Genomic DNA, 25,544 nt, shown 5'->3' on the forward strand with positions numbered 1-25,544 from the left:
CAAGTAGAACCAAGAAGGGATGTGTGTGAGAAACTGAAGGATTCGCATGATGGCAGGCAGAAGTCCCATAGATTCCTAGATCTGGGATGGTAGCAATTACGATGAGGTGAGGAGGTGTGTTGTAGAAAATAGGAAGAAAGTGAGAACCTGCTAACTACTCCTGGCTCATTGGTGTCAGGTATGTGGTAGTGCTGATTGTTGGTAGTAGGAAGAAGGAAGCAGGTAATAAACATTGAAATCTATCTGGAATCTGAGCACTCTACCTCCTTGCACCAATATATCAGTTGAATTTAGAGTTTGAGTTCAGGGAATGGGCCTTTCTAATGCAGCTTTAAAACTGCCTCAGTCTGAATCTTTGAGGAAATGATTGAGCCTGGCCTTTAATACCCAAGTTATAGCTTTATCCCACTGCGAGGAGAACACTGGGAAATAGATGTTCAAATCAACAAAGCTGATGAAAGGAGAAAGGAAAAGCTTTCTTTATCCTCACAGAAAGGTCGATCTGTTAAATACACTTTAACGTAAGTGATTACTGATTTAGAAAAGAAATTTACAAAATGTCTTAAGAACAGGATTGAAGGCTATAAGGGCAAATGGAGACACAGGTGATTAAATGCTGAGTGGAAAATGTACTGTTGAAATGTCAGCTGTTGAGCATTCCTGGTCTGTCACTGCACTGGGGGACTGAGGTGCTGTAGTTGTAAAGGTAGCTTGAGGAATAAATAACAATTGTGTACAGCATTGAAGTAGTTAAGATACTGGTGCAGCAATCCAGAGACCTGGACTCATCGTTTGAAGAATGAGTTAATTATCCCCCATGAGTGAAAAGTTGAGAATTTTTTAAAAATGTAAAATTTTGGTACCAGTAAATGTGGATTCTTGGTTAACTGCTTTCCCAGACCCCTGCAATGAAGGAAACTTTCCATCATTATCAGGTAGAGACCTGTGTAATGTCGCCTCTCAGTAACATGGTTAGCTCTGAATGACTGAGAAACCTACTTGGCTGCATCAAACCACTTTGAAAATGTTTATTTATTTCCATGAGCTGTTGATGGAAAAGAACTTTGTTTCAAATAATATTTCTTGCCTACTTCTCGTGCTCTTAACCAATAACAGTTTATAAATTGACAACCTTTATCGGAGCTGCTGTTTTGCTCTTGCTGTCTTGAACTGTAACGTGACATTACCTACTTTACTAGGCATCAATTCAGATCTTTAGAATGTTTCCTCATATGGGTGTTATTTAGTTGTCAAAACTACCAATCAATTGCTATTCAAACAGGCAACTTCATAACAGGATACATACCAGCAACTGTGTTCCTGATCAGATGATGTAAAAGTGATACTCAACTGTATTTGTTCCATTATGTTGTTTCTTTTTGAAGCAGAGGTGCCAATAATCCAAGTTTAAAGAAGAGAAATCATTTTAAAGAATTTTAGAACTTTAGTGTACTCAAGATTGACACACCCACAATAAGGACTTCAGATTGTCACAGCTTGCTATAACACAAAAGAATTCTTCCCAGTTCCTGTCCATCAGTAACTTCAAATGAGTCCTCTGACTAGAAGCCAGTGGAACCTAGCACAAAACTTTATAATTCTCCAAATGTGATCACCTAAAAATTGAAGACAGGGTGACAGCTGTCTATGTTTAAATACAAGACATGGACAATATCCAATGCTGACAAGTGAGAAGCCAACATTTATGCCACACAAATGCCAGGCAATGACTATCTCCAAAAAAACCCATTTAACCACCATCTTTTTGACATTAATGACATTACATCACTGAATACCACAGTCAACATCATGGTGTCCTGGGGGTTACCATTGACCAGAAACTCATTTGGACTGACCATTTACATACAGTGGCTAAAAGAAAATTGTAATGAGTAACTCATCTGACTCCCCAAAGCCTGTCCACCATCTACAAGGCACAAGTCAGGAGTATGATGGAGTTCTCCCCATTTGCCTGAATTAATGTAGCTTCAACAACACTCAAGAGGCTTGACACAATCCAGAACAAAGCAACCTGCTTGTTCACAAGCATCCACTCTCACCACCAGTGCTGTACTATTTACAAGATACACTGCAGAAATTCACCAAAGATCCTTAGTCAGTACCTTACATCCAAATTGTTTCTATCTAGAAAAATGAGCAGCAGTTACATGGGATCATCATGACATGCACGGTGCTCTCCAATCCATTCACCATCCTGACTTGAATTTTTATTGCTATTCCTTTATCTGTCCTTCACAATATGGGGATAGTTTGGGTAAAAAACATTGAAGTGTTCAATCAGCCAAGATAGTGTTGAATGGAGAAGGAGCTTGAGAGACTTGCCAGTTCTTTTTTCTTTATTTATGTCACATCGAGACCACTGATTCACAGGTTGAATTTGTTAAATCACATGTTTTAAAAATGCGTTTATTTGGATTTTTGCTTGTGCTTTGCAATTAGAATTTGCAATTCAACAAGCTGTCATTTTTTTTTCTTGCTTAAACAAAACACAATCTCTTCTTTTGAACTAAAAATATACTCTCTGCTAGATGTTAGGATTAATTATGAAATATCGATTTGCCCATTTCAATATTTTGTCATGCTTAATTGTGGGAAAGATTCATTTTTGAAATAAGATTGACTATAGAAGAGAATATCGTGTACTTCCATGCTTGATTAAAAATTCGATTGGTATTGTAACAGATGTTGCAGGTACCTTTTAAATTTAAAACTTTCTTCAAACTTGTGGTGGGTCATCATTGGATGATATCTGAATCTGCCTCTCAGCAATATCTCCTTACAAAGTATTGGTTCTGTCATTGTTGTGTTTAGCAAATAGTTCTTTACTGAAAGAGATAGGAGGACGTGTTGAAAATCTAAGGAAGAAATTCCTTTTGCAATTTATGAAATTGTCTCCAGAATCCAGTTGCAATTATGTTGCCTGCACTTGTTCAAAGGCCCAGAGAATACAGAAATAATTTTATATAATGGTAAGTATATCGAGTTCACCTCCACAAGAAGTGGTTGAATAAATAGGGGGAGATGGTGGTATAATGGTCATCCCTCTAGAGGTTAGTAATACACTGACCCAGGCAAATGTTCTGGGATATGAGTTTGAGCCTGACTGGCAGCTGGCGGTCAATTTAATTTGCAAAACCTGGAAATGAGAGTAAATCTCAGTAACGGTTAACAGGAAACAATCATTTGATTGTTGTAAAAGACCATTTGCACCTCTCGTATCCTCCTGCGTCACAGAGGTCTACAGCATAGAAAAAGTCCCTTTGGCCTGTCACAAAGTGGTCACATTGGGGGTCTGACCCCATAAGAGATAGGAACAGGAAAAGGCCATTTGCCCCTCAAGACTACTCTGCCGTTCAGTTGGATCATGGCTGATTCAACATTCCTCATATCCACTTTCCTGGCCTTTCCCCAGAACCCCTGACTTGCCCTACTGATCAAGGATTTGTCTATCTCAGCATTAAATATACACAAGGGCTCTGCCCCCACAGCACTCTGTGGTCATCACAAGGTGATCACACTAGGGGTTATAATCCCTGACCATCATGAGGTTGTCACGCTGGAATTCAGATCCTGACCATTGCTGCACCAATTACTTCACTTCCAGTTGAGCACAGGTCACTCTTCATTTTCAGAATTATTTTGACTCTTGTACAGTTTGATGTTTAATCTTCAAATGCTTTAAGATACTTTTATTAGTAAAATTGTTTGAAATTCAAAAAAACTGCACAGAAAATATTTTATTAATTTGTATCAGTGGTTATGTAGACTGTGGTACATAGTTGGAAGTGTTTGGCCTAAATGGATATTTCTTGTTTTGATTCTTTTCAAACATCAGTGTCCTGCAGAAGATAAATATTACATGGTAATTTAATCCCAGGTGTAGCCCTCTTTAGAAATGGGTCCTAAGTTTGTGCATCATTTTGTGCTGTGGAAACATTCATAATTTAATCATCTGTATTGTCCACCTTGTCCCAGACATGGACGTTTTATTTATTACAGTACACTGGACTGAATAATGAACATGCACACATTTCTATTCTGATTTGTCATCTAGTTTGATAAATTATATGCCTACAATATACGCCACAGTTTTGGAAAAGAAGGCAAGAGGACTGACTACACACCATTCAGCTGCATGAAGATCATTCTGTCAAACCCGCCAAGTCAAGGGGATTATCACGGTGAGTTCACAAGCTGGTCACTGTTTCTTGCTGCTTGATAGGACCTTTCAAGGTAAGAATGGAAAACATTGTTTGACTGTCAGTCAGTGTTGTTCTGCTTATGCTTCATTACACTTTTGGCTCTTCCTTGCTCCTGAATGAGGTCAGCCAAGAGGTTTTCACTCTGGCTGCTCTTCACTGCACACTGTTTTATTGCTGGCAGCCCAAATGTTTGAGATGGACATCATGCCGATATCTCTGGCACGTACAAGTGACTCAGTAAAAACATTAAGAGAGCCATATGGCATATGTTAGTTTTACTGATACGCAGTATTGTTTCTCTGACATGGACTGATTCATTTATTTCTCATGGCATGACAGTACTTCGCTTGCCTGCCAACCTGACATTGGGTGGAAAGCAATAGTATCCATCAGGTATTTCAATGGGTGCCCCATATTTATGTTAAATGGTGTTTCAGCTTCCCAAAACTATTTGATGAAGACCTTTTAAGAGTATTACATAAAATTAGGTAATATGAAATTGGAAGTAATATATTACCAAGAATTCAGGATTGTTTAATGGACCAAAAAATTACGAATAATTGGATTATTTTCGGGTTGATGGGCTGCAACTAGTGGGTACTGCTGTGGACTTCTATTTCTAACCTGTGTCAGTAACTTGTGTGAAGGGACCAAGTGTGATACTCTATATCTAAGTCTGGGGACTGCTGAAAAAAGAAACACTGATGATTTTTTCACCTTTAACTCTAATCAGGGTAAATGCAAAAACACCAAAATGTCAAAGGGAGCATCAAATTATACTGCATGAATAAAGGTTGTGATCCGTTGAGGTATTGCCTTGGACAATACAATCAATCAGAGAAGATTTGCCAACTCTTCAGCACCTTTTCTCATGCCTTATAAATTGTTATTCCTTTTGAAATTTGGCTTTGTTACAAGCACCCTGATGAGTCCAAGACAGAATGCTGGTTGTGCAAAGTTAGGCAGGAAAGTACATAGTGAGAAGGATGTACAGAGGCTCTGAACAGAATCAGCTTTCATTATTTCTCCAACTGACCTTTTGTCTCCAATTTTGTTCTTCCAGCTGTTCATGAACTCTTGTTTTTCCATATTTCCCTTTGTTTCAAATTTGGCAAGCCTACCTTCAGCCACCAAGTCTCCCCTTTTCTGGAATTTATTTTTTCAAAGCCCTCTGTCTTGCCTCTACGTAAGATCCAACTGTTGACAAGTTTCTTAGTTATATCTTCTGTTGGCTGGCTTCTTTGCTTTGACTACGCTTGACTGTGAAGCACATTGGCAGTTTTGTTTGAGGCGGGCTGTATGATCATCTGATAATTGAATATTACATTAATTTATAGCCGTCTACTGATAATTTTATTTCTAACTTACTCTGTTTTCAGGCTGTCCATTCCGTCACAGTGACCTTGAACTTCTGAAGCAAAAATTGCAGACCTATAAAATTCCTCCTGCAGGAATTGCTCAGGTGAGTGGTTCCACGCTATGACCACCAGCCCATCTGATACTTCTACATGTCTGCTTCTTCTTGCCATTTTCTGATCAGTTGTTCAGATGCAGCACACACTTGCAGAATATTGAAAGTGAACCCTGTAAACAAACTTCCTTTATTCTTAAGATGTAGACACCATTAGTAAGGTCTACATTTATTATTTGTTCCCATTTGTCCATAAACTATGTGGCTTGATTTGCCTTTTTGGAGGCTAGTTTTCTGGGTCTGAACCAGGTAAAATTGGCATTACTGAAGCAGATTTTTTTTTCATAATCAGTGATGGTTACCAATAATTAATGAGCTTTTAATTCCAGATTTATAAGTTGAACTTAAATTCTTCGAGCTGTCTTGGTGGAAAACCGACTTAAACCTCTTCTTTTAATTTTGTCTTTTATAACTCTACACACAATTCTCCTTCCTTTTGCCAAAAGGTATGTGTTGAATGAACCTTTTGTCCATAGTTCCCAAAGACATGTAGGTGTCTTTGAGATACTGTTGGAGAAAGGGGGCTAGATTACAATCCAAGGGAGAAGATTCAAAATTGTACTTTTCATAATGAATGGAATGGAGGTGATTGTTCTCTAAATTGTTAAAATTGGTCAAGGCTCCTGTCTCTTAGATATGATTTTTGTTCAGTTATTTGCTGAACCCCACCTCTTGAGTATGGAAGATTTTCATAATGAGTCAGTAGGGTTGTTTATGTTGATAAGGTAGAGAGAAACTGTTTCAGGTGGGGTAGTCTGCAATAACATAGCTAGTTGCTATCCATAACAAGCTTAAAATTTGAGCTATGTGGCTTAGAGGTGATATTAGAAAGCACTTTATCAATTTGGACCAATTCGTGACAACCTCTACCAATAGCACGTCCAAAGCTTCAAGAAACTGTTCTTCCTATGGATCCTTGGCTCCACACTCGCAGCCATGCACCACCGTCTTCTCTCACTACAGTCAACTCTGCCTCAGCTCAGGGCCTCGCTTTCTCAGACCTGCAAAGGAGCTCTGCTGTTCTTCATCTTCAGAATGATCTACATCTTCAACCAACACCTTTTCTCCACCCTATCAGACATCAAAGAGCATAAGTACACTAAACTCTATCATATTTACCTCCAGACCCTATCCCTGTTCTCCTCCAGAATCCACTGGGTGCCATTAACCACGCGGTCGCTTCAACCGCCCCCACTGCTGCAGAGGATGATGTCATTTCCACCTACCAGGCCGCCTGGCTGACCACATTGTTTCTGTGGCGGCAGTAGCTGTTGTTGTCACTTCCGCCTACAGCACCACTGATCACATGCCCGTTCCCATACACACACCCACTCCAGAGAAAATCTCCATCCCCCAACTCCAGCTCATCACTAGGTGCTAGCTCCAAATCCTGCTGGGTATTTACCATCCCCCTAGGACCTCCCCTTCACTGAGGATGAGTGGTCAGTCCTCAGCAATGGACTCATCGTCATGCCACTACGCCCACATGTCAACAAATTTTGTACGTCGAGATGTCTAAATCTTTTTTGCTGTCTTCATACGTACTTCTTCGAATGTGACTCCCACCCAACTTCCGAAGGCCCCTTCTCCCAACGAACTCCAACAAACTCCATCCTCCTGGCCTCCTCCCTTGACCTCTTCATCTCCATCTGCCTTCGTAACATCAACTGCCTCAATCTCTCCACCTCTCTCACCCACTCTAACCTCTCCCCCAAACAATGTACAGCCCTCTGCTCCAACCCCAAACTCACCTTTAAACCAGCTAACAAGGGAGGTGCGGTGATAATTTGGCGCACTGATCTCTATCTTGCTGAGACCAGACGCCAACTCGCTGATATTTCCTCCCACTACCCCCTCGATCATGACACCATCTCACCCCATCAAACCATCATCTCCAAGACCATCGACAACTTCATCACCTCAGGCGATCTCCCTTCCACAGTCTCCAACCTTATGGTTCCCCAACCCTGCACCACCCATTTCTGCCTCCTACCCAAAATCCACAGACCTGACTGTCCTGGTTGACCGATTGTCTCTGCCTCCTCCTACTCCACTGAACTCATCTCCTCTTATCTCGACTCCGTCTTGTCCCCTTTGGTCCAGAAACATTTGGGACACCACCCACGCCCTGCACCTTCTCCATGGAAATCTATTCTCTACACCTGTATTCTCATGAGGAGGGCCTAAAATCCTTCCACTTTTTCCTTTCCCATAGACCCGCCTAGTCCCCCTCCACTGACACACTCATTCTCTTGGGGGAAATGGTCCTCACCCTCAACAACTTTTCCTTTGAATTCCCCCCACTTCCTACAGATAAGTGGGGTGGCTGTGGGCACTCGCATGGTTCCAAGCCAATCCTGCCTCTTCGTAGAATGTGTAGAACAGTCCCTCTTCTGCAGCTACACTGGCACCATCCCCCACCCTTTCCTCTGCTACATTGATGACTGTATGAGCACTGCTTCGTGCTTCCATGAGGAGCTCGAATAGTTCATCAACTTCACCCATACCTTCCGCCCTGACCACCTATTCACCCGGACCATCTCTGACACTTCCCTTGCCTTCCTGGACCTCTTCGGCAACTGACTTAGCACAAATATGTATTTCAAATCCACTGGCTTCCCCAGCTACCTCAACTACGCCTCCTCCCACCTCCCATCCGCAATAATGTGATCCCGTACTCCAATTCCTCCAGCGCATCTGCTGCCATGATTAGCGATTCCACTCAAGGACATCCCAGAAGTCCTCCTACTTCAAGGACGTAATATCCCCTTCCCCGTGATCAACAATGCTCTCAACCACATCTCCTCCAAATCCCACACCTCTGCCCTCAAATATCCCCCGCCCCCAAACAACAACAAGGATCGAGACTCCTGGTCCTCACGTTCCACCCCACTAATCTCCCTGTCCAATGTATCATCCTTCACCATTTTCGCCACCTACGGTCTGACCACACCACCAAAAGGATATTTCCTTCCTAACCCCTGTCTGCTTTTCATAGGGACCATTCCCTCTGCAAATGCCTCATTAGGTCCATACTCTCCACTAAGCTCTACTGCACTTGGCACCTTTCCTTGCAGCTGCAGGAGATACTGTATCTGCCATCCTACCTCCACATACCTCCTCACCATACCATCCCTCTTACCTCCATCCAAAACCTCAAAGAATCATTCCAAGTCCGGCAGAGATTCACCTGCATTTCCTCTAACCTGATTTACTACATCCCATTGCTCCTGATGTAATGTTCTCTACATTGGAGAGACCGAATGCAAACTCTGGGACCAGTTTAGGGAACATCTGATCCACATGCTATAATCAACCCCACCTCCCGTTTGCCAGCCATATCAATTCTCTTCCCCCTGGAGAACATGTCCATCCTGGGCCTCCTCTACCGTCATAATAAAGCCACCCGCAAACTGGAGGAAGAACACCTCATTTTCTGCCTCGGGAGCTTACAATCATATGGCCTCAACCAGCTTCCAAATCTTCCCACCCCTCACCTCATCCCAGATCCGGCCTACCCCCTCTGTCTTGCTCCCTTGATCTGACCTAACCTGTCTATCTTCCTTCCCATCTATTTGCTTCACCCTTCCCACTGACCAATCACAATCACCTACCTGCATCCACATATCCCTATCCTACATACCTTTCCCCTAGCCTGACCCCATTCTCTCTCTTTATTTCTCTTCCCCTGTCCTGATGAAGGGTCCTGCCCGAAACGTTGACTCTCCTGCTCCTCTGATGCTGCTTGACCTGCTGTGCTTTTTCTAGCTCCACATTTTATCGACCCCAGCATTTTTTCTCACAAAAAGTTGTGGAAATTGAAACAAATTGCTGTAAAAAATCTGATGAGACTGGGAATCCATTGAAAGTGCGACACTGAGATTGATTGATATTTGTTAGGCAAAGGTATTAAGGGTAACAAACCAAGGCAGATAGTTGAAGTTGAGACGCAAATCAGCTGTCTTCTAATGAATCAATGAAATAGGCTCCGGAGACTACACAGCTTAGCCTTGTTCCTATATTCTGGCTGTAATCATTGGAAAGAATTAACTTTTGCAGTTGCTTTATTTTCAGAAAAATAAATGGAGACCTGGAGCATAAGGGTGCAATTTGATACTGCAGTGGCTTTCCCGTTGTGACACATTCTGTCACTAATTGCCTTATAAAAAGACACATCTGATCTTGAGAGTACAAATGCTGTGAATCTTGAAGGAGAAAGTGTTGTGAATGGACAGCTGCTTATACATCCTGCTGTGGTGACCCTGAGAAAGAATAACGGGCTCAATCTTTCAAAAATAATAAGCAACAAGCCAACAAATCCCGAGTGTGTAACAAAGATGAAATGCTTTTCATCAGAAATTCCTGTAGGAGTTCCTCACCTCCTTCCTTCCTTTTGCCCTTTCAGAAGTATAAAAAGACTTGTGTTAGCTTATCTTTTAACAGCTACTTCAACAGTTTGAGTGAAATTCCTTGTTGATTAACAAGTCTGGCTTTTGTCAATGTTTTCTTTCTGTTTGGTTAGTTTTTTGCACAGTGCCAATTTCAACCAGTCCAGTTTTAATGTGGAAGTGTAAATCAGAACACTCCAAGTCTTGGCACTGTAAAAACGAAAGTATTATCACTGTTTTCAAGTAATTTGGAGCTTCTTCAAAATCAAGCAAAACTGATGGATGCTTGCGTGGAGCATTAATAATGGAATCTGGACTGAGTGGTTGCTTCCTGTGCTGTAAAATTTTCCATTGTATTCCTAGTGTTATTACATATGGCTACAGTAAGATGCTCCTTGTTTTTCCTCCTATTCTTGCAGGAGTATTATATATCACTATGATTCACTCATAAGTGAAATAAATAGATTTGATCATATCCAAAATATCTTGCAAATGTCCTTGAGTAGGAGAGCAAAAGCAGTGAATTGAGCAGAATCTATCTGTTTTACACCCTCTGTCCTTTTCTCCTTTGGGTGAAATGCATCACTTCTCAATGAGGGAAACAACTCAAAACTTGCTCCTCAGCTCGCCCAGCTAAGTAAGTTTGAATAAATGGAAATTAACCCGAAATGTTCAGTTTGGGAATCAATATTTTGATTGTAGATCTATACAGCTATTATAAGTAGTATCTGCTTTTAGGTTTTTTTTTCTGTGATATGACTCTGTGCCATTGTCACCTGAGCTGATTTGGTGTCATGGTCATGTTCAAGTCATAAGCTTTTGTGTTCAAGCACCTCATGGTTTGAGATTGCTGCATTATCAGGAGTGCCTTTTGACTGAGATCTTAAACCAAATCTCCTTGTACAGTTGGCTGCTTTTAAAAAGAATGTCCTCACAGCAGAAGGGTAATTGTGACCAACATATATGAGCCCCTCGACCAGAAACACCAAGAAACCGGTTGAATGCTGTGAGAGCCACTTGCTGTGGTTTTTGAGAGAATTTTACTTTGATGTGGAATCCGTTGGTAAGTGTTGAACAGGTCAAGCTGCTTCTGTCATGATTCCAAAAACAATGTAGAAACAAACTAGAGATATGTTCTTTGCAATTTAGAAGGTTAAATAGATGTGATGGAAGATTTCAAAATATTAATGGAAAATTATAGGGTAAACTATTTGGAGAGACTAGGATTGGAGGACAATCCTCAGAAAATAGAGCCACACCTTTCAAGGATGAAATTGGGAAACATTTTGCATTTTCTAAGTCTGAACCATCTCTTTAACTGGCAGTTTAGTCTTTTTTTTGTAATGAAACTATTACAAATTGGATGGTCTACACCTGGGCTGGACTGGAACCAATGTGCGAGGGGTGCTTTTGCTAATGCTATTGGGGAGGGTTTAAATTAATGTGGCAGGTGAGTGGGACCAAATGAGGAGGTTAGTGGACAGTAAGGAGGTAGTAGCTAAAGCCTGTAAGGAAGTAGATAAAGAATTAAGCACAACTAAAGGGAAAAGCAGGCAGGCAGCAGATGATGAACGCAAAGCGACAGGTGGTCTGAGGTGCATTTGTTTTAATGTGAGAAGTGTAGTGGGTAAGGCAGATGAACTTGGGGCTTGGATTAGTACTTGGGAGTATGATATTGCTATTACTGAGCTGAAAATGTGTTGCTGGAAAAGCGCAGCAGGTCAGGCAGCATCCAAGGAACAGGAGAATCGACGTTTCGGGCATAAGCCCTTCTTCAGGAAAGGGCTCCTTGGATGCTGCCTGACCTGCGCTTTTCCAGCAACACATTTTCAGCTCTGATCTCCAGCATCTGCAGTCCTCACTTTTTCCATTGCTATTACTGAAACTTGGTTGAGGGAAGGGCATGATTGGCAACTAAATATGCCAGACAAAAATGCTTCAGGTGGGATAGAGAGGGAGGTAAAAGGGTGGAGGAGCTGCTTTACCAGTTAGAGAGAAAATCACAGCTGTGCTGAAGGAGGGCACTATGGAGGACTTGAGTAGTGAGGCAATATGGGGCAGAGCTCAAAAATAGGAAGAGTGTGGTAACAATGTTGGGGCTGTACCACACGTCTCCCAACAGCAACCGTGAAATAGAGGTACAGATATGTAAACAGATTATGGAAAGATGTAGGAACAACAGGGTGGTGGTGATGGGAGATTTTAATTTTCCCAACATTGACTGGGATTCACTTAGTGTTAAAGTGGTGATGGACCAGATCTGTAAGGAACATCCAGGAGGGATTTATAGAGCAGTATGTAAATAATACAACTCAGGAAGGGGCCATACCAGACCTGGTTTTGGAGAATGGGCACGGCCAGGTGGTTGAAATTTCAATAGGGGATTGCTTTGAGAATAGCGATCACAATTCTGTAAGTTTTAGAATACTCATGGACAAAGACGAGAGTGGTCCTAAAGGAAGGATGCTAAATTGGGGGAAGGCCAATTGGAGCAAAGTTGGCAGGAGCTGGGGAATGTAGATTGGGAGCAGCTGTTTGAAGGTAAATCTACATTTGATATGTGGGAGGCTTTTAAAGAGAGGTCAATGAGAGAGTGCAGGACAGACGTGTCCTTGTGAAAATGAGGGATAGAAATGGCACGATTAGGGAGCCATGGATGACAGTTGAAATTGTGAGACTAGCTAAGAGGAAAAAGGAAGCATATATAAGGTCTAAAAACAGATGAAGCTTTGGAAGAATATCAGGAATGTAGGATGAATCTGTAATGAAGAATTAAGAAGGCAAAAAGGGGTCGTGAAATATCTTTCGCAAACAGGGTTAAGGAAAATTCCAAAGCCTTTTATTCGTATACAAGGAGCAAGAGGGTAACTAGAGAAAGGGTTGGCCCATTCAAGGACAAAGGGGGAAGGTTCTCTGTGGAGTCAGAGAAAATGGGTGTGATTCTTAATGCATACTTTGCATCGGTATTCACTGAGGAGAGGGACATGACAGATATTGAGGTTAGGAATAGATGTTTGATTACTCTAGTCAAGTTGGCAAAAAGAGGGAGGTGGTGTTGCGTATTCTAAAAGGCATTAAGTTGGACAAGTCCCCAGGTCTGGATGTGATCTATTTCAGCTTATTTAGGGAAGCAAGAGAGGAAATAGCTGGGGCCTTAACATATATCTTTGCAGTATCCTTGAACTTGGGTGAAATCCTGGAGGACTGGAGAATTGTTAATGTTGTCCCCTTGTTTAAGAAGGGTCGCAGGGATAATCCAGGTAATTATGGACTGGTAAGTCTGCTGTCAGTGGTAGAGAAGCTGCTGGAGAAGATACTGCGGGATAGGATCTCTTTATATTTGGAAAAAAATGGGATAGGCAGCATGGTTTTGTGCAGGGAAGGTCATGTCTTACCAACATAATAGGATTCTTTGAGGAAATGACAAAGTTGATTGATGAGAGAAGGGTTATAGATGTCATGTACATGGACTTCAGTAAGGCATTTGATAAGGTTACCCGTGGTGGGCAGATGGAGAAATTGAGGTCGCATGGGGTCCAGGGTGTACTAGCTAGATGGATAGAGAACTGGTGGGCAACATGAGACAGAAAGTAGTAGCGGAAGGGAGTTTCTCAAAATGGAGAATTGTAACCAGTGGTGTTCCACAGGGATCTGTGTTTGAACCACTGTGTTTGTGATACAGGTGGTCTGATTAGCAAGTTTGCAGATGACACAAAGATTGGTGGAGTAGCAGATAGTGAAGGGGACTATCAGAGAATGTGGCAGAATATAGATAGTTTGGAGAGTTGGGTGGAGAAATGGCTGATGGAATTCAATCTGGGCGAATGCGAGGTGATACATTTTGGAAGATCCAATTGAAGAGTGAACTATACAGTAAATGGAAAAGTCCTGGGGAAAATTGATGTACAGAACGATCTGGGTGTTCAGGTCCATTGTACCCTGAAAATGTCAACGCAGGTCGATTGGTCAAGAAGGGATACGGCATACTTCCCTTCATCAGACACTGTGTTGAGTGCAAGAGTTGGCAGGTCATGTTACAGATGAAAGGACTTTGGTTTGGCCACATTTGGAATACTGTGTACAGTTCTGTTCACCACATTATCAGAAGGATGTGAGTGCAGAGGAAGTTCACCAGGATGTTGTCTGGTACGAAGGGCAATACTAGCTACGAAAAGAGCTTGAGTAGATTAGGATTATTTTTCATTAGAAAGACAGAGAATGTGGGGGGACCTGATTGAGGTATACAAAATCATAAGAGATATAGACAGGGTAGATAGCAAAAAGCTTTATTCCCCAGAGTGGGGGACACATTTACTAGAGGTTGAGAGTTCAAGGTGAGACGGGAAAAGTTTAAGGGAGATATGCGTGGAATGATCTTTATGCAGAGGGTATTGGGTGCCTGGAACACATTGCCAGCAGAAGTGGGCACAATAGCGTCATTTAAGATGTATCTAGACAGATACGTGAACGGACAGGGAGCAGCGGGATACAGATCCATAGAAAAATGGTGATAGGTTTAGATAGTGGATCTGGATTGGTGCAGGCTTTGAGGACTGAAGGACCTGTTCCTGTGGTGTAACTTTCTTTGTTCTTTGAACCTGTTCAGAGATAATATGTTGTATCTCTGGAACGGATTGAATTTGTATTTGAATCTGAGTGTCTCAGTCCAGGGATGGACACTACCACTGTGCCACAAGAGGGCCTGACAGTTTATTCTAGACTACTTGTTGGTTTTAAATCTGAGATTAATAATGTATTAAGGGAGATGAAGAACAAGTAGATATGTGAAGTTAGTTCGCAGATCTGCCATAATCTCACCAAGTAGTGGAACTGATTTAGGGCCAAATGATAGTCTCCTGTTCCTTGTTTGTGTTACAATAGATCCAGATAATTAGTGCTGAAAATGTGTTGCTGGAAAAGCACAGCAGGTCAGGCAGCATCCAAGGAACAGGAGAATCGACGTTTCGGGCATAATCCCGAAACGTCGATTCTCCTGCTCCTTGGATGCTGCCTGACCTGCAGCGCTTTTCCAGCTACACATTTTCAGCTCTGATCTCCAGCATCTGCAGCCCTCACTTTCTCCATCCAGATAATTAGTCCCAGCTCGAGTAAGTGTATTTGCTGTTTGGTTTTGAAAGCTGTGACTGAGGCACTAATCTTAATGATTTTTTACTTATTTGATTGCAATGAAGGCTCGTTATTTGAGGTGACTAGTGTAATTGCTTTTAAGGGGAAGTACACTATGAATGAGAATAAAAGGAATAGAAGGATATGATGATAGGGTGACAAGATGACTGGTTGGGCTGACAGGTCTTGTAAGATTTTGGAGTGCACTTTAATATTAATTGCATTTATAGACTGAATTTTGAAAGAACTAAGCTGAAGTTTACCTATCCTGATTAGTTCTCAGACCGATTGCAGGTATAAACATTTCACAGGTTTTCTGGAATTTATTAAGTTTATCATAACAAGTACAAAATATGTGATATTTAATGAAAAGCAGTTTTCAGCTTTTCCACATTTGGATATCTGTCTGCAGAAGTGGTTGCCTGGGAAAAGGTCTCTTGTTCCATTGACTGAAGTTTTCCTTCTATCTTCAATTCTTTCTCCTTTTGTAAGGAATCACAAAACCTTGGCCTTGTTAACCCTTGCCAGCCATTTCCCCGCTGTGTGAGATCAGAGCCATCTCGAACTCTAATTGGCTCATTAGTGCATGAACAGTTTATGGTCAGTCTCTATTCCTAATTCTTAATTGGTCATCTTAGTGACATTAATTCCTACTGTCTCTTCAACATGCCAATCATTTTACAGGATCACCCCTTTAATGTTTGTCTCTCTAAATTAACTGCTTCCATAATCTTCACTAAAAGCACTAATTAATCATTAATACATCTTCGAGTATGTGGTGCTACTTCCCAGTGATTAACTATCATCCCAGTTTATAGATCTGAATGTTCTCCAAAATCTATCGATATCCTTGTACTATAAGAATTGTGTGATTCCATGATAGCTAAAATAAATTAATGCTACAAAAAACATACAAACTAATGCACATGGGCCTATTCAATACTATAAGTTATCATTTTAAAACAAAGCTGTTTCTTTGACTAATTTCATTTTACCTCAAAGCATTCTTGCATATCAGCCTGGGTTTACGTTAGCTTGAACCATAAACCAGCAAACGTAAGATCATAAATCAATGCCCTTACTTTTCACCTTGCCATACAGCTTTCTTCCCTACAGAGAAGAAACTGTTTTACAACTGACCATAATTAAACAAATTATAATTTAATTCCTCATTTGCTTAATCAAGTCAAAGTGACTAATTATTGAAAAATAATTCAATCCCCTGGCCTGTTACACTACTGTAAGGTTCCAGGAAATTCTGGAAATGGGAAATTAAAATGAACGCAGGACTGAAATGGCCCTAGAGATTTTGTTTCATGGTGAGTTTATGGCTCGATTTCAGCATGCCCAGATTTAAAACTAGGTAGAACTCCCGTTCACAAACTTAATAGAAGATATCACTTTGAGCCACCTCCTACAGCCCCCCACCACATAACAATACTGCGGGATAACCACTCTTCAAGTTGCAATTTGCTGGATGGTTTATACATTAAGAATTATGAGTATCATTAAACACGGTTATTTTGTCAGCAAAATCTGGGTCCATTTGTTTTGCTAAATTGCTACTTTCTAGAAATAAGTGAACTACTTTGAACTTGATGTCATATTTTTTACCAGTTCTCATCCTTTAGTCTTTCGTTTCTGTCTTTTCCCTCGATCTCACAAATTGCCTCTTACAATGTTGGTTTGTGCAATACCTGTAGGTAGCAATTGTTTCTTAATGTGTAAAATGTGAAATCTGGCTTTGCGTTGTCTTATGCATTAAAAGTAATAAATGCTGTATGAATTATTAACTACATACCCTGACATTTGACATTATATGTGAGACTTGTGAACAGCATAGATAGAAGAGATGCTGGCTTCTTTTCTGAAAATTCACATAGGAAATGGCAGATATTGTTACTGGGCTGCACTTTTGACAGAATAATTATCATTTGTGTCAGGTGTTCTCCGGCAACAAAATCAAATTTGATTTCCAGTGATCGGGTTGCTGACATCAGTGCAGAATAAGCTGAGTTCAGGCAAGTCCCAGCCAAACTAGAGGTGGCAAGTCCATTGAGGTCTTGTGTAATAAATATACCCATCCAAATCTGTAATTGTCATTTTTAAAGTTATTTTATTTCTTGCCAGTTTTATTCTCACTATCACCTTTCTTACTCTTGTTCTGCCATTAGATATCAGGCCAAATTTTGCAATGATTTGAGCAATTAGACTAACAAAACTCAGCATTATAGTGAGATAAAGCAAAGGGCAACTTCTGGTCAACATATTGCCCAGTTAAAAGTACAATCGGCATGTTATTCTCAAATATTTTGCTACCCTCACAAGGTGTGCTGTGACATTTCGTGCTGATTAGTTTCAGCGTTGAGATCAGTAGAATATTGTGAATCACTGTACTTCCACACTCAAAGTCACAGAATTTTAATGGTGCAGAAGGAGACCATTCATTCCATTGTGTCAGCCTTGACTTTCTAAGCATATTAACTTGGTGCCAATCTCCTACCTTTTCCCTGTAACCCTGCACATTGTTTCTGTTGACTAATCATCACCCATTGTCTTTTTGAATGCCTCAATTGAATTTACTTCCACCTCACTTTCAGGCAGTGCATTCCAGACCCCAAATGCTTATAGTGTTAAAATGTTTTTTTTTCTCACCTGACGTTTGCTTCTCTTGCAAAACATTTGAAAACTGTGCCCCTGGTTCTTGATGTATTAATGAGTGAGATCAGTTTCTCTCTGTCCTGGTCCCTTATCATTTTGGAGATTTTTAACTAGTCCCCTTTTAGCCTTCTCCTCTGCAAGGAAAACCCAGTGCAACAGGCATTCTTATAAACCTATTCTGCACTCTCCAAATCATTTGCATCCCTCCTATAGCATGGCTCCCAGAACTGTAAGCAGTACTCCAGCTGAAATCTTACCAGTGTCATACATAAGCTCATCACAACCTCCCAGCTGTTGTACTCTGTCTGTATTTATGAAGCCTATAATACTGTGTGGAGAAAGTGAGGTCTGCAGATGCTGGAGATCAGAGCTGAAAATGTGTTGCTGGAAAAGCGCAGCAGGTCAGGCAGCATCCAGGGAACAGGAGAATCGACGTTTCGGGCATAAGCCCTTCTTCAGGAATGTGTGGTTCATTAACAGCTCTGTCAACCTATCCTGTCACTTTAATGACCTGTGAGCACATACACCCAGGTCTCTCTGCTTTTGCGCCCATTTTAGAATAGTACCCTTTATTTTATACCTTTTCTTCCTATTCCAAAGTCCATCACCTGTTACTGCCTTTATTGGTCAGTGCATTGAGAATAGGAGCTTAGAGGACATGTTGCCCCTGTACAGGAAATTGGTTATGTGTCACTTTCGGAACACTGCGTTCAGTTCTGATCTCCCAATTGTAGGGAAGATGTTGTGAAACGTGAAAGGGTTCAGAAAAGATTTACAAGGATATTGCCAGGGTTGGAGGGTTTGAACTGTAGGGGAGAGGCTGAATAGGATGGGGCGATTTTCCTGGAGTGTCAGTGGCTGAGGGGTGGCCTGATAGAAGTTTATTAAATCATGAGAGGTGTAGATAAGATGAAAAGCCGAGGGTCTTTGTTCCCAGAGTAGGGGAGTCCAAAACTAGAGGGTAGACGTTTAAGGTGAGAAGGGAAAGATTTAAAAGGGACCTAAGGGACAATGTATTCACACAGAGGATAGTGTGTGAATGGAATAAACAGCCATAGGAGGTGGAGGAGGCTGGTGCAACATTTAAAAGGCATCTGGATGGCTACATGACTAGCAAGGGTTTAGCAGGATTTGGGTCAATTGCTGGCAAATGGGACTAGGTTCATTTGGAATCTCTGATCAGTCTAGATAAGTTGGACTGAAGGATTTGTTTCTAATATGTTTGACTCTGAGACTTATAACTCATCAGGTCATGGTGCATTTAAGTATTGACAGCTTTTCCAATACCACTTTCTTATGAATTTTAAACCCTTATAGTGACTGAACACTGTCACCTTGGCCTGGGTAACAGATGCCCCATAGCTAAAGGTAGTGTTCAATTAATACCTCTGCCCTGTCTATTACTTCCACGTGAAAATGCACTATTTGGTCACTAAATAGACCCAATTTTCATTTGTTGTTTTTCTATTTGCTTAGAAGGCTTGGGATTTCCTTTTATGTTTCACTGCTACCCTTTTTTTGTTGTCTCTCTGCTTTTCATATTTGCTTTTTCACACAATCCCCTCATATCCTACTGTATTTAGAAAAATTCAGTCAAAAATAGAGCTGGGTAAAAGTTTTAGATGCTGTGATATGATCTTTTGTCTGTGCTGTGGCAGTCATTAATTTTAAATGTGGCATTTCATCCCTTCAGAAAAGAAAAGTTAGTGAAGGAAATTACAATTAGACATAAAATATAAAAGAGTAACATTTAAAAGTAATGTTTCTGCACTAATCCCACCTGTTTTACGTGATTTAAATCTAACATATTCCTCACCTATGCATCCTGATTTAGATACTATGTATTGTTCTTAAATTTGAAGTGTTTTTCTGTTCTTTGTCATACCAATGCCCTGTCCAAGATACCATTCTGGATCAGATTTCTGGGACAGTCTGGGAAAAGCTATAATAATGGCAATCACTATATTCCTTTGCCATTGACTTCAAAATCACATAAGGAGAAATAGTCGCCAAAGGCAAGAGGGTGGGTAATCAGACAATAGCAATATGAAGTATTGACAGGTAATCAGAGGTGACATGAGGGAAAATAAGTTCCACTTTAGCTTATGATGATGTGGCTGAAAGCGTGATTGAAGCTGATTAAGTAATAACTTTCAAAATATATTTGGATGGATATATGGAGGAAGAAATTCCTTGGCTCTGGGGACAGAGCTGGGGAGTGGGACTAATTGGAGAGCTCTGGCACAGACATGATGTGTTGAGTAATCTGTTATGTCTTATTCAGTCTCAGGCCTTTTTACTGCAAACAAAACAATGAATAGCGGTGTTTCTTCCACTGGCAACTATAAAAAATCTTGCTTCCTCTCATTCATTGTTAAAGTTCAGACTTCCTTCATTTCCACCCATTCATTTGTCTTTCCAAACTATATAGCAATAGCCGCCAAGCCTAATGCCCTACGGTCTCCCAGAACGAGTAGCAGCAAGTTGACCAATAAAAATGCTTGAACCTCTTTCATGTCCTTAGAATGTTTCAAAGCTTAACAGCCAATGAAGACCCTTATGTTTTGAAGTGTTTTTTCTGTTGAAATATTGGGGAATGCTGCAGCCTATTTGCATAAAGTGAGGAAATTGACACAGAAGCATTTCTGTGAGTAAAAGCAAATTACTGCGGATGCTGGAATCTGAAACCAAAATAGAAAATGCTGGAAAATCTCAGCAGGTCTGTAAGGAGAGAAAAGAGCTGAAGTTTCGAGTCTAACTGACCTTTTGTCAAAGCTAAAAAAAGGAAGAAATAGGGAGGTATTTATACTCGGCTGAGAGAAGGTGAGTCATGGCTTCAGAAGCAAAGGTAGCAATAAAGAGGTGATAATGACAGTGCATAGAGAGATTATAGGGAGATGAGGAGCTGTGAATGGCCAAGGCTGAAACCAGTGCTATGTGACAAACTATGTGGGGGATGAATGAAACAGAGGCAAAATGGAAAACAGGGGAGAAGGATAGCAAAGGGGGAAGAGGAGAGGAAAAAGGTGATGAGAGAGTGGGGAGTGAGAGAAAGAGAGACAATCAAGAAATAAGAGGTACAGAACAATGAAAAAAAATACTTAAAAATAAATAAAATAAATGAAATAAAATTACGGAGCAGAATGAAAACAGAGGGGTCGAGATGGGATAACCATCTGTAGTTGTTGAATTCAATGTTGAGGCCGGCAGGCTGTAACGTGCCTAGTTGGAAGATGACGTGCTGTCCCTCCAGTTTGTGTTGAGCTTCACTGGAACATTGCAGCAGGCCAAGGACAGACATGAGGGCATGGGAGCAGGATTGTGTGTTGAAGTAGCAAGCCACGGGAAGGTCCGGGACCTGATTGCATACAGACTGAAGGTGCTCAGCAAAGCGATCACCCAGTCGGCGTTTTGTCTCTCCGATATAGAGGAGACCACATTGGGAGCAATGAATGCAATAGACCAAATTGAAAGAGGTACAAGTGAAATGCTGCTTAATCTGAGATGAGTGTCTGGGGCCTTGGATGGTGAGCATGGAAGAGGTAAAGGGGCAGGTGTTGCAACATCTGCGATTGCATGGGAAGGTGCCGTGTGTGATGGGAGAGGTGTTAGGTGTGATGGAGGAGTGGACTAGGTTGTCCTGGAGGGAACGATTAATGCGGAATGCAGACAGGGGGAGGGAAGGGAAGATGTGTTTAGTGGTGGCGTCGTGTTGGAGTTGGCGAAAATGGCGGAGGATTATTCTTTGCATGTGAAGGCTGGTGGGATGAAAGGTGAGAACAAGATGGACCCTATCCTTGCTCTGGGAGGGGGTGAGGGTCGTGGCGCGGGAGATGGACCGCACGTTGTCGACAACCCTGTCAACAACTGTAGGTGGGAAGCCACGGTTGGAGAAGAAGAAGCACGTATTAAGAGCACCACTTTGGAAAGTGGCCTCATCGGAACAAATGCGGCTGAGGCGAAGGAACTGAGAGAAGCTTACAGGACGTAGGGTGAGAAGAGCTGTACTCCAGTGAGGCTCAGCGCATACTGGAGGAATAGCATCTCAACTTCCGACTAGGCACGTTATAGCCTGCCGGTCTCAACATTGAATTCAACAACTTCAGATGATTATCCCATCTCGACCCCTCTGTTTTCATTCTGCTCCGTAATTTTATTTATTTTTAAAGTTTTTTTTCACTGTTCAGTACCTCTTATTTCTTGATTGTCTCTCTTTCTCTCACTCCCCACTCTCTCATCACCTTTTTCCTCTCCTCTTCCCCCTTTGCTACCCTTCTCCCTTGTTTTCCATTTTGCCTCTGATTCACCCATCCCTCACATATTTTGTCACATGGCTTCAGCCTTGGTCATTCACAGCTCCTCATCTCCCTATAATCTCTCTATGCACTGTCATTATCACCTCTTTATTGCTACCTTTGCTTCTGGAGCCATGACTCACCTTCTCTCAGCCTAGTATAAATACCTCCCTATTTCTCCCTTTTTTTAGCTTTGACAAAAGGTCAGTTAGACTCGGAACGTCAGCTCTTTTCTCTCCTTACAGATGCTGCCAGACCTACTGAGATTTCCCTGCATTTTCTCTTTTGGTCTTATTATGGGTGTTGGAAATCTGAAATAAAAGCTAAGTGTGAAAAGCACACAGCAAGCCTGGCAGCATCTGTGGAGATGAAGCAGTGATGACTTTTCATGAGAATAGCCTTACAGTAATGTGATAATCTTCACTGTTTTAATATTAATGGTTCTGAGATACATATTGGGCAGGACAGCAGGAAAAATTGACCAGTTCGTTTTGGTAGTGGCCGTGGGATCTTGTACAGCCACCCATCGTGGCTGAAAGAGCATTGGTTGGAACCTCTCATCTGAAAGTTGACTCATTTGACTTGACTTCAGTTTGACTTTACTTCAGTTTCTCAGTTCTGCAATCAGAGTACCCATGTTCAAGTGCACCACAGTTGACAATTGGAAATTCCAAGACATTTTGCAAATGGGCACCCGTGACCTCATTTTGTCCTCTTACCCATAGTGCTGAGTCTGCACTTAAATACCCACTGTTGGTAAGACATTTCAGATGAGCCCAACCCATGCATGGCATTCATTGTACATTTATAAACAAATTTTTGACATGTGGTAATATAAATATTTGAGGAAAAAAAGACATTTTGTTCAAACAGATTTTGCATATGATAGAAAGAACCAGATACAGATTGGGTTGCACTCTGATAGCGCTGACTATTCAGTCCTGTTTTGAGTGAGCACTCACCTTCCAGGTAAGATGTATTAGAATCATGCAAATTTTCTTGCTCCTCCTTCAGTAAGGAATGTTTCAAACATTTGTTTATAACACAGCCTCCTACAATATGAAATGAACAAGTCTTGAAATGACTGTTGACATTTATGCCTCCCTGCATTTGAAAGTTTTGATAGCAATGCAGTGTTCATGTTTTAATTTAACAGCACAACCCACAGTCCAAGAATCGTCTTCAGGGCATTAACTTAACACAGCTGTGAAATTTATTTTATTTTATCTTCAATTTATTAAATATAAAACAATGGCAGGTTTTATTGCTCTCATGGGCATTTGACATACTATCTTATGATGAATTTTATTTGGTTGCTACCTTGCGTGAGAAGGAAAGAACATACAGATCAGAAGTTTAAAGAATTTGACAGATGTAAGCATCTGGATTGACTGTTGGTTAGATTAAAATCTTTCCATTATTTTAAGGACGCCTTTTTGAAGGGGCTCACAATAACATTGAAATCAAAAGGATGAGATTTTTGCCAAACTTTTAACAATGTGATTCCTTTGATCTCCTGCTCACTGACATTGGTTGAAACACCTGCCAGTACTAATACACTGTGATATTCAGCGACAACTACCAGGGAGTTTGAAATTCAAAGAGTGCATGCGTTTGACAGTGCAACCGGCACGTATAGGAGACATCTTGAAATTTGACATTTGTAAGTGGATGGTTATCTCCTCAGTTTGCCAATTTGGAGCAGATCTAATTGGTGCAGAGTGAGTGAAAATTCTATTTATGTAGCATAATAAAGGAAAAACTTTACAGACCTCAGCAGCTACTGCAGAAAATCAATAAGAATGGCAGTTTTTATAAAGGCAAATAGATTAAATTTAGCTCAAATTAGGCATCATGCTGCATAACAATACCTGCAGTGACACTGGCAATAGCTGCTCAGACTGGGACCTTTCATTTCCTTGTCCTACTTAGCTTTTGTGAAGGTGTAGTTAGAATCACAGGAACAGCAGAAATCTCTGACAATATTCCATTTATCTGCCATCTCCACTCAATTAAATGCTACTCATTGTAGTTGGATTTCAGCTAAAGGAAGAATGTGTCAGAAGTTTGTTGCACTGTTGGACCAATGTACCCTGTTATGTTTTGTCTTACTAGTTGCGATTGCTCTAGTCACAATGACACTAGAGATTTTAAATGTCTATTGTTGCTATCCATTAGTTTAGAAATTGGATGAGCTCAACAAGTTTCTTTCTTTTTCTCCCGTTACAGATTCTGGATTTAGTGAAGGGGATGCATTACCAGCTGGCCTGTCAGAAATACTTTGAGCTAACCCACAATGTAAGGACATGTTTAATTTGCACTGCACAGTAATGAGAGTGACTTTGTCAGCCTTGGGATGTGACTGGAACTGGTGTATGAAAGTTGCTGTCTCAGAAGAATAATTGCAACCATCATTAGCTGTCGTGATTTGTTAAGTTTGATGGTCTTATTACTGAGACACAATTCCTTATGTTTAGTATTTTTCAGCAATATTTTATACTTTAGGTTGTTTTCAGGGGGTGTAGCAAATAAAAAAATTGAACACTCAAAGTCTTGATACATTAATTAGGCCAATATTTCCCTTTCAAGGAATTAAAACTACAATTATTTATGCCAGTTACTGTCAGCTGAGATTAAGTTTTATGTTAAGTATAGGCTATTGAATCTAAATAATTATATTTTGTGAGACCATGTATAAAAATGATGAAGATTTTGCTGGACATTCCAAGGAAGATTATCTCCCATATCGTCGTTCGGTAGAATCCTCGGAGCACACAAAATCATGAAAAGTATTGTCAGGGCGAAATAGAACATGATTGAAAATTGATCGTGAATCAAAACTTATGGCAGTAGAGATGCTGCCTGAGGAGGTGAATTGACACATTGCCATGTAAGGGTTGTGCATGTAGTCCATCACTGTATAATTTGTTCAAATGTATTATTGTCACTCGCTAGTACGAAACATGAGTGTTGCTGAAAAAAATGGAGATTTTTGTCTTTCAGTCATCAAGCCTGATTCAAGAATGTCAAATTTCAAAGAATACTACAAATTATAGTGTCTGAGAAGAGGGTTGGCGAGTCATATGATGTACAGCATGGAAATAGACCCTTCGGTCCAACCCGTCCATGCCGACCAAATATCCCAACCCAGTCTAGTCCCACCTGCCAGCACCCGGCCCATATCCCTCCAAACTCTTCCTATTCATATACCCATCCAAATGCCTTTTAAATGTAGTACCAGCTCCACCACATCCTCTGGCAGCTCATTCCATACACATACCACCCTCTGCGTGAAAAAGTTGCCCCTTAGATATCTTTTATATCTTACCCCTCTCACCTTAAACCTGTGCCCTCTAGTTCTGGACTCCCTCACCCAGGG

The 25,544-nt window shown here is 41.0% G+C and overlaps 1 protein-coding gene across 1 annotated transcript in view; it reads left to right on the forward strand.

Moving 5' to 3' along the window:
• Positions 1-25,544, forward strand: part of prim2 (DNA primase subunit 2) — a 212,204-nt gene that overhangs the window by 178,995 nt on the left and 7,665 nt on the right. The window contains exons 10-12 of the mRNA XM_087975924.1: positions 4,076-4,202; positions 5,603-5,685; positions 24,395-24,463. Coding sequence (XP_087832050.1) covers positions 4,076-4,202; positions 5,603-5,685; positions 24,395-24,463 — 279 coding nt within the window. The remainder of the gene's footprint in view (positions 1-4,075; positions 4,203-5,602; positions 5,686-24,394; positions 24,464-25,544) is intronic.

Source organism: Chiloscyllium plagiosum, unplaced genomic scaffold, assembly GCF_037043375.1.
Source record: "Chiloscyllium plagiosum isolate Xiang-an unplaced genomic scaffold, Cpla_swu_hap1 HiC_scaffold_3, whole genome shotgun sequence".
Lineage (NCBI taxonomy): Eukaryota > Metazoa > Chordata > Chondrichthyes > Orectolobiformes > Hemiscylliidae > Chiloscyllium > Chiloscyllium plagiosum.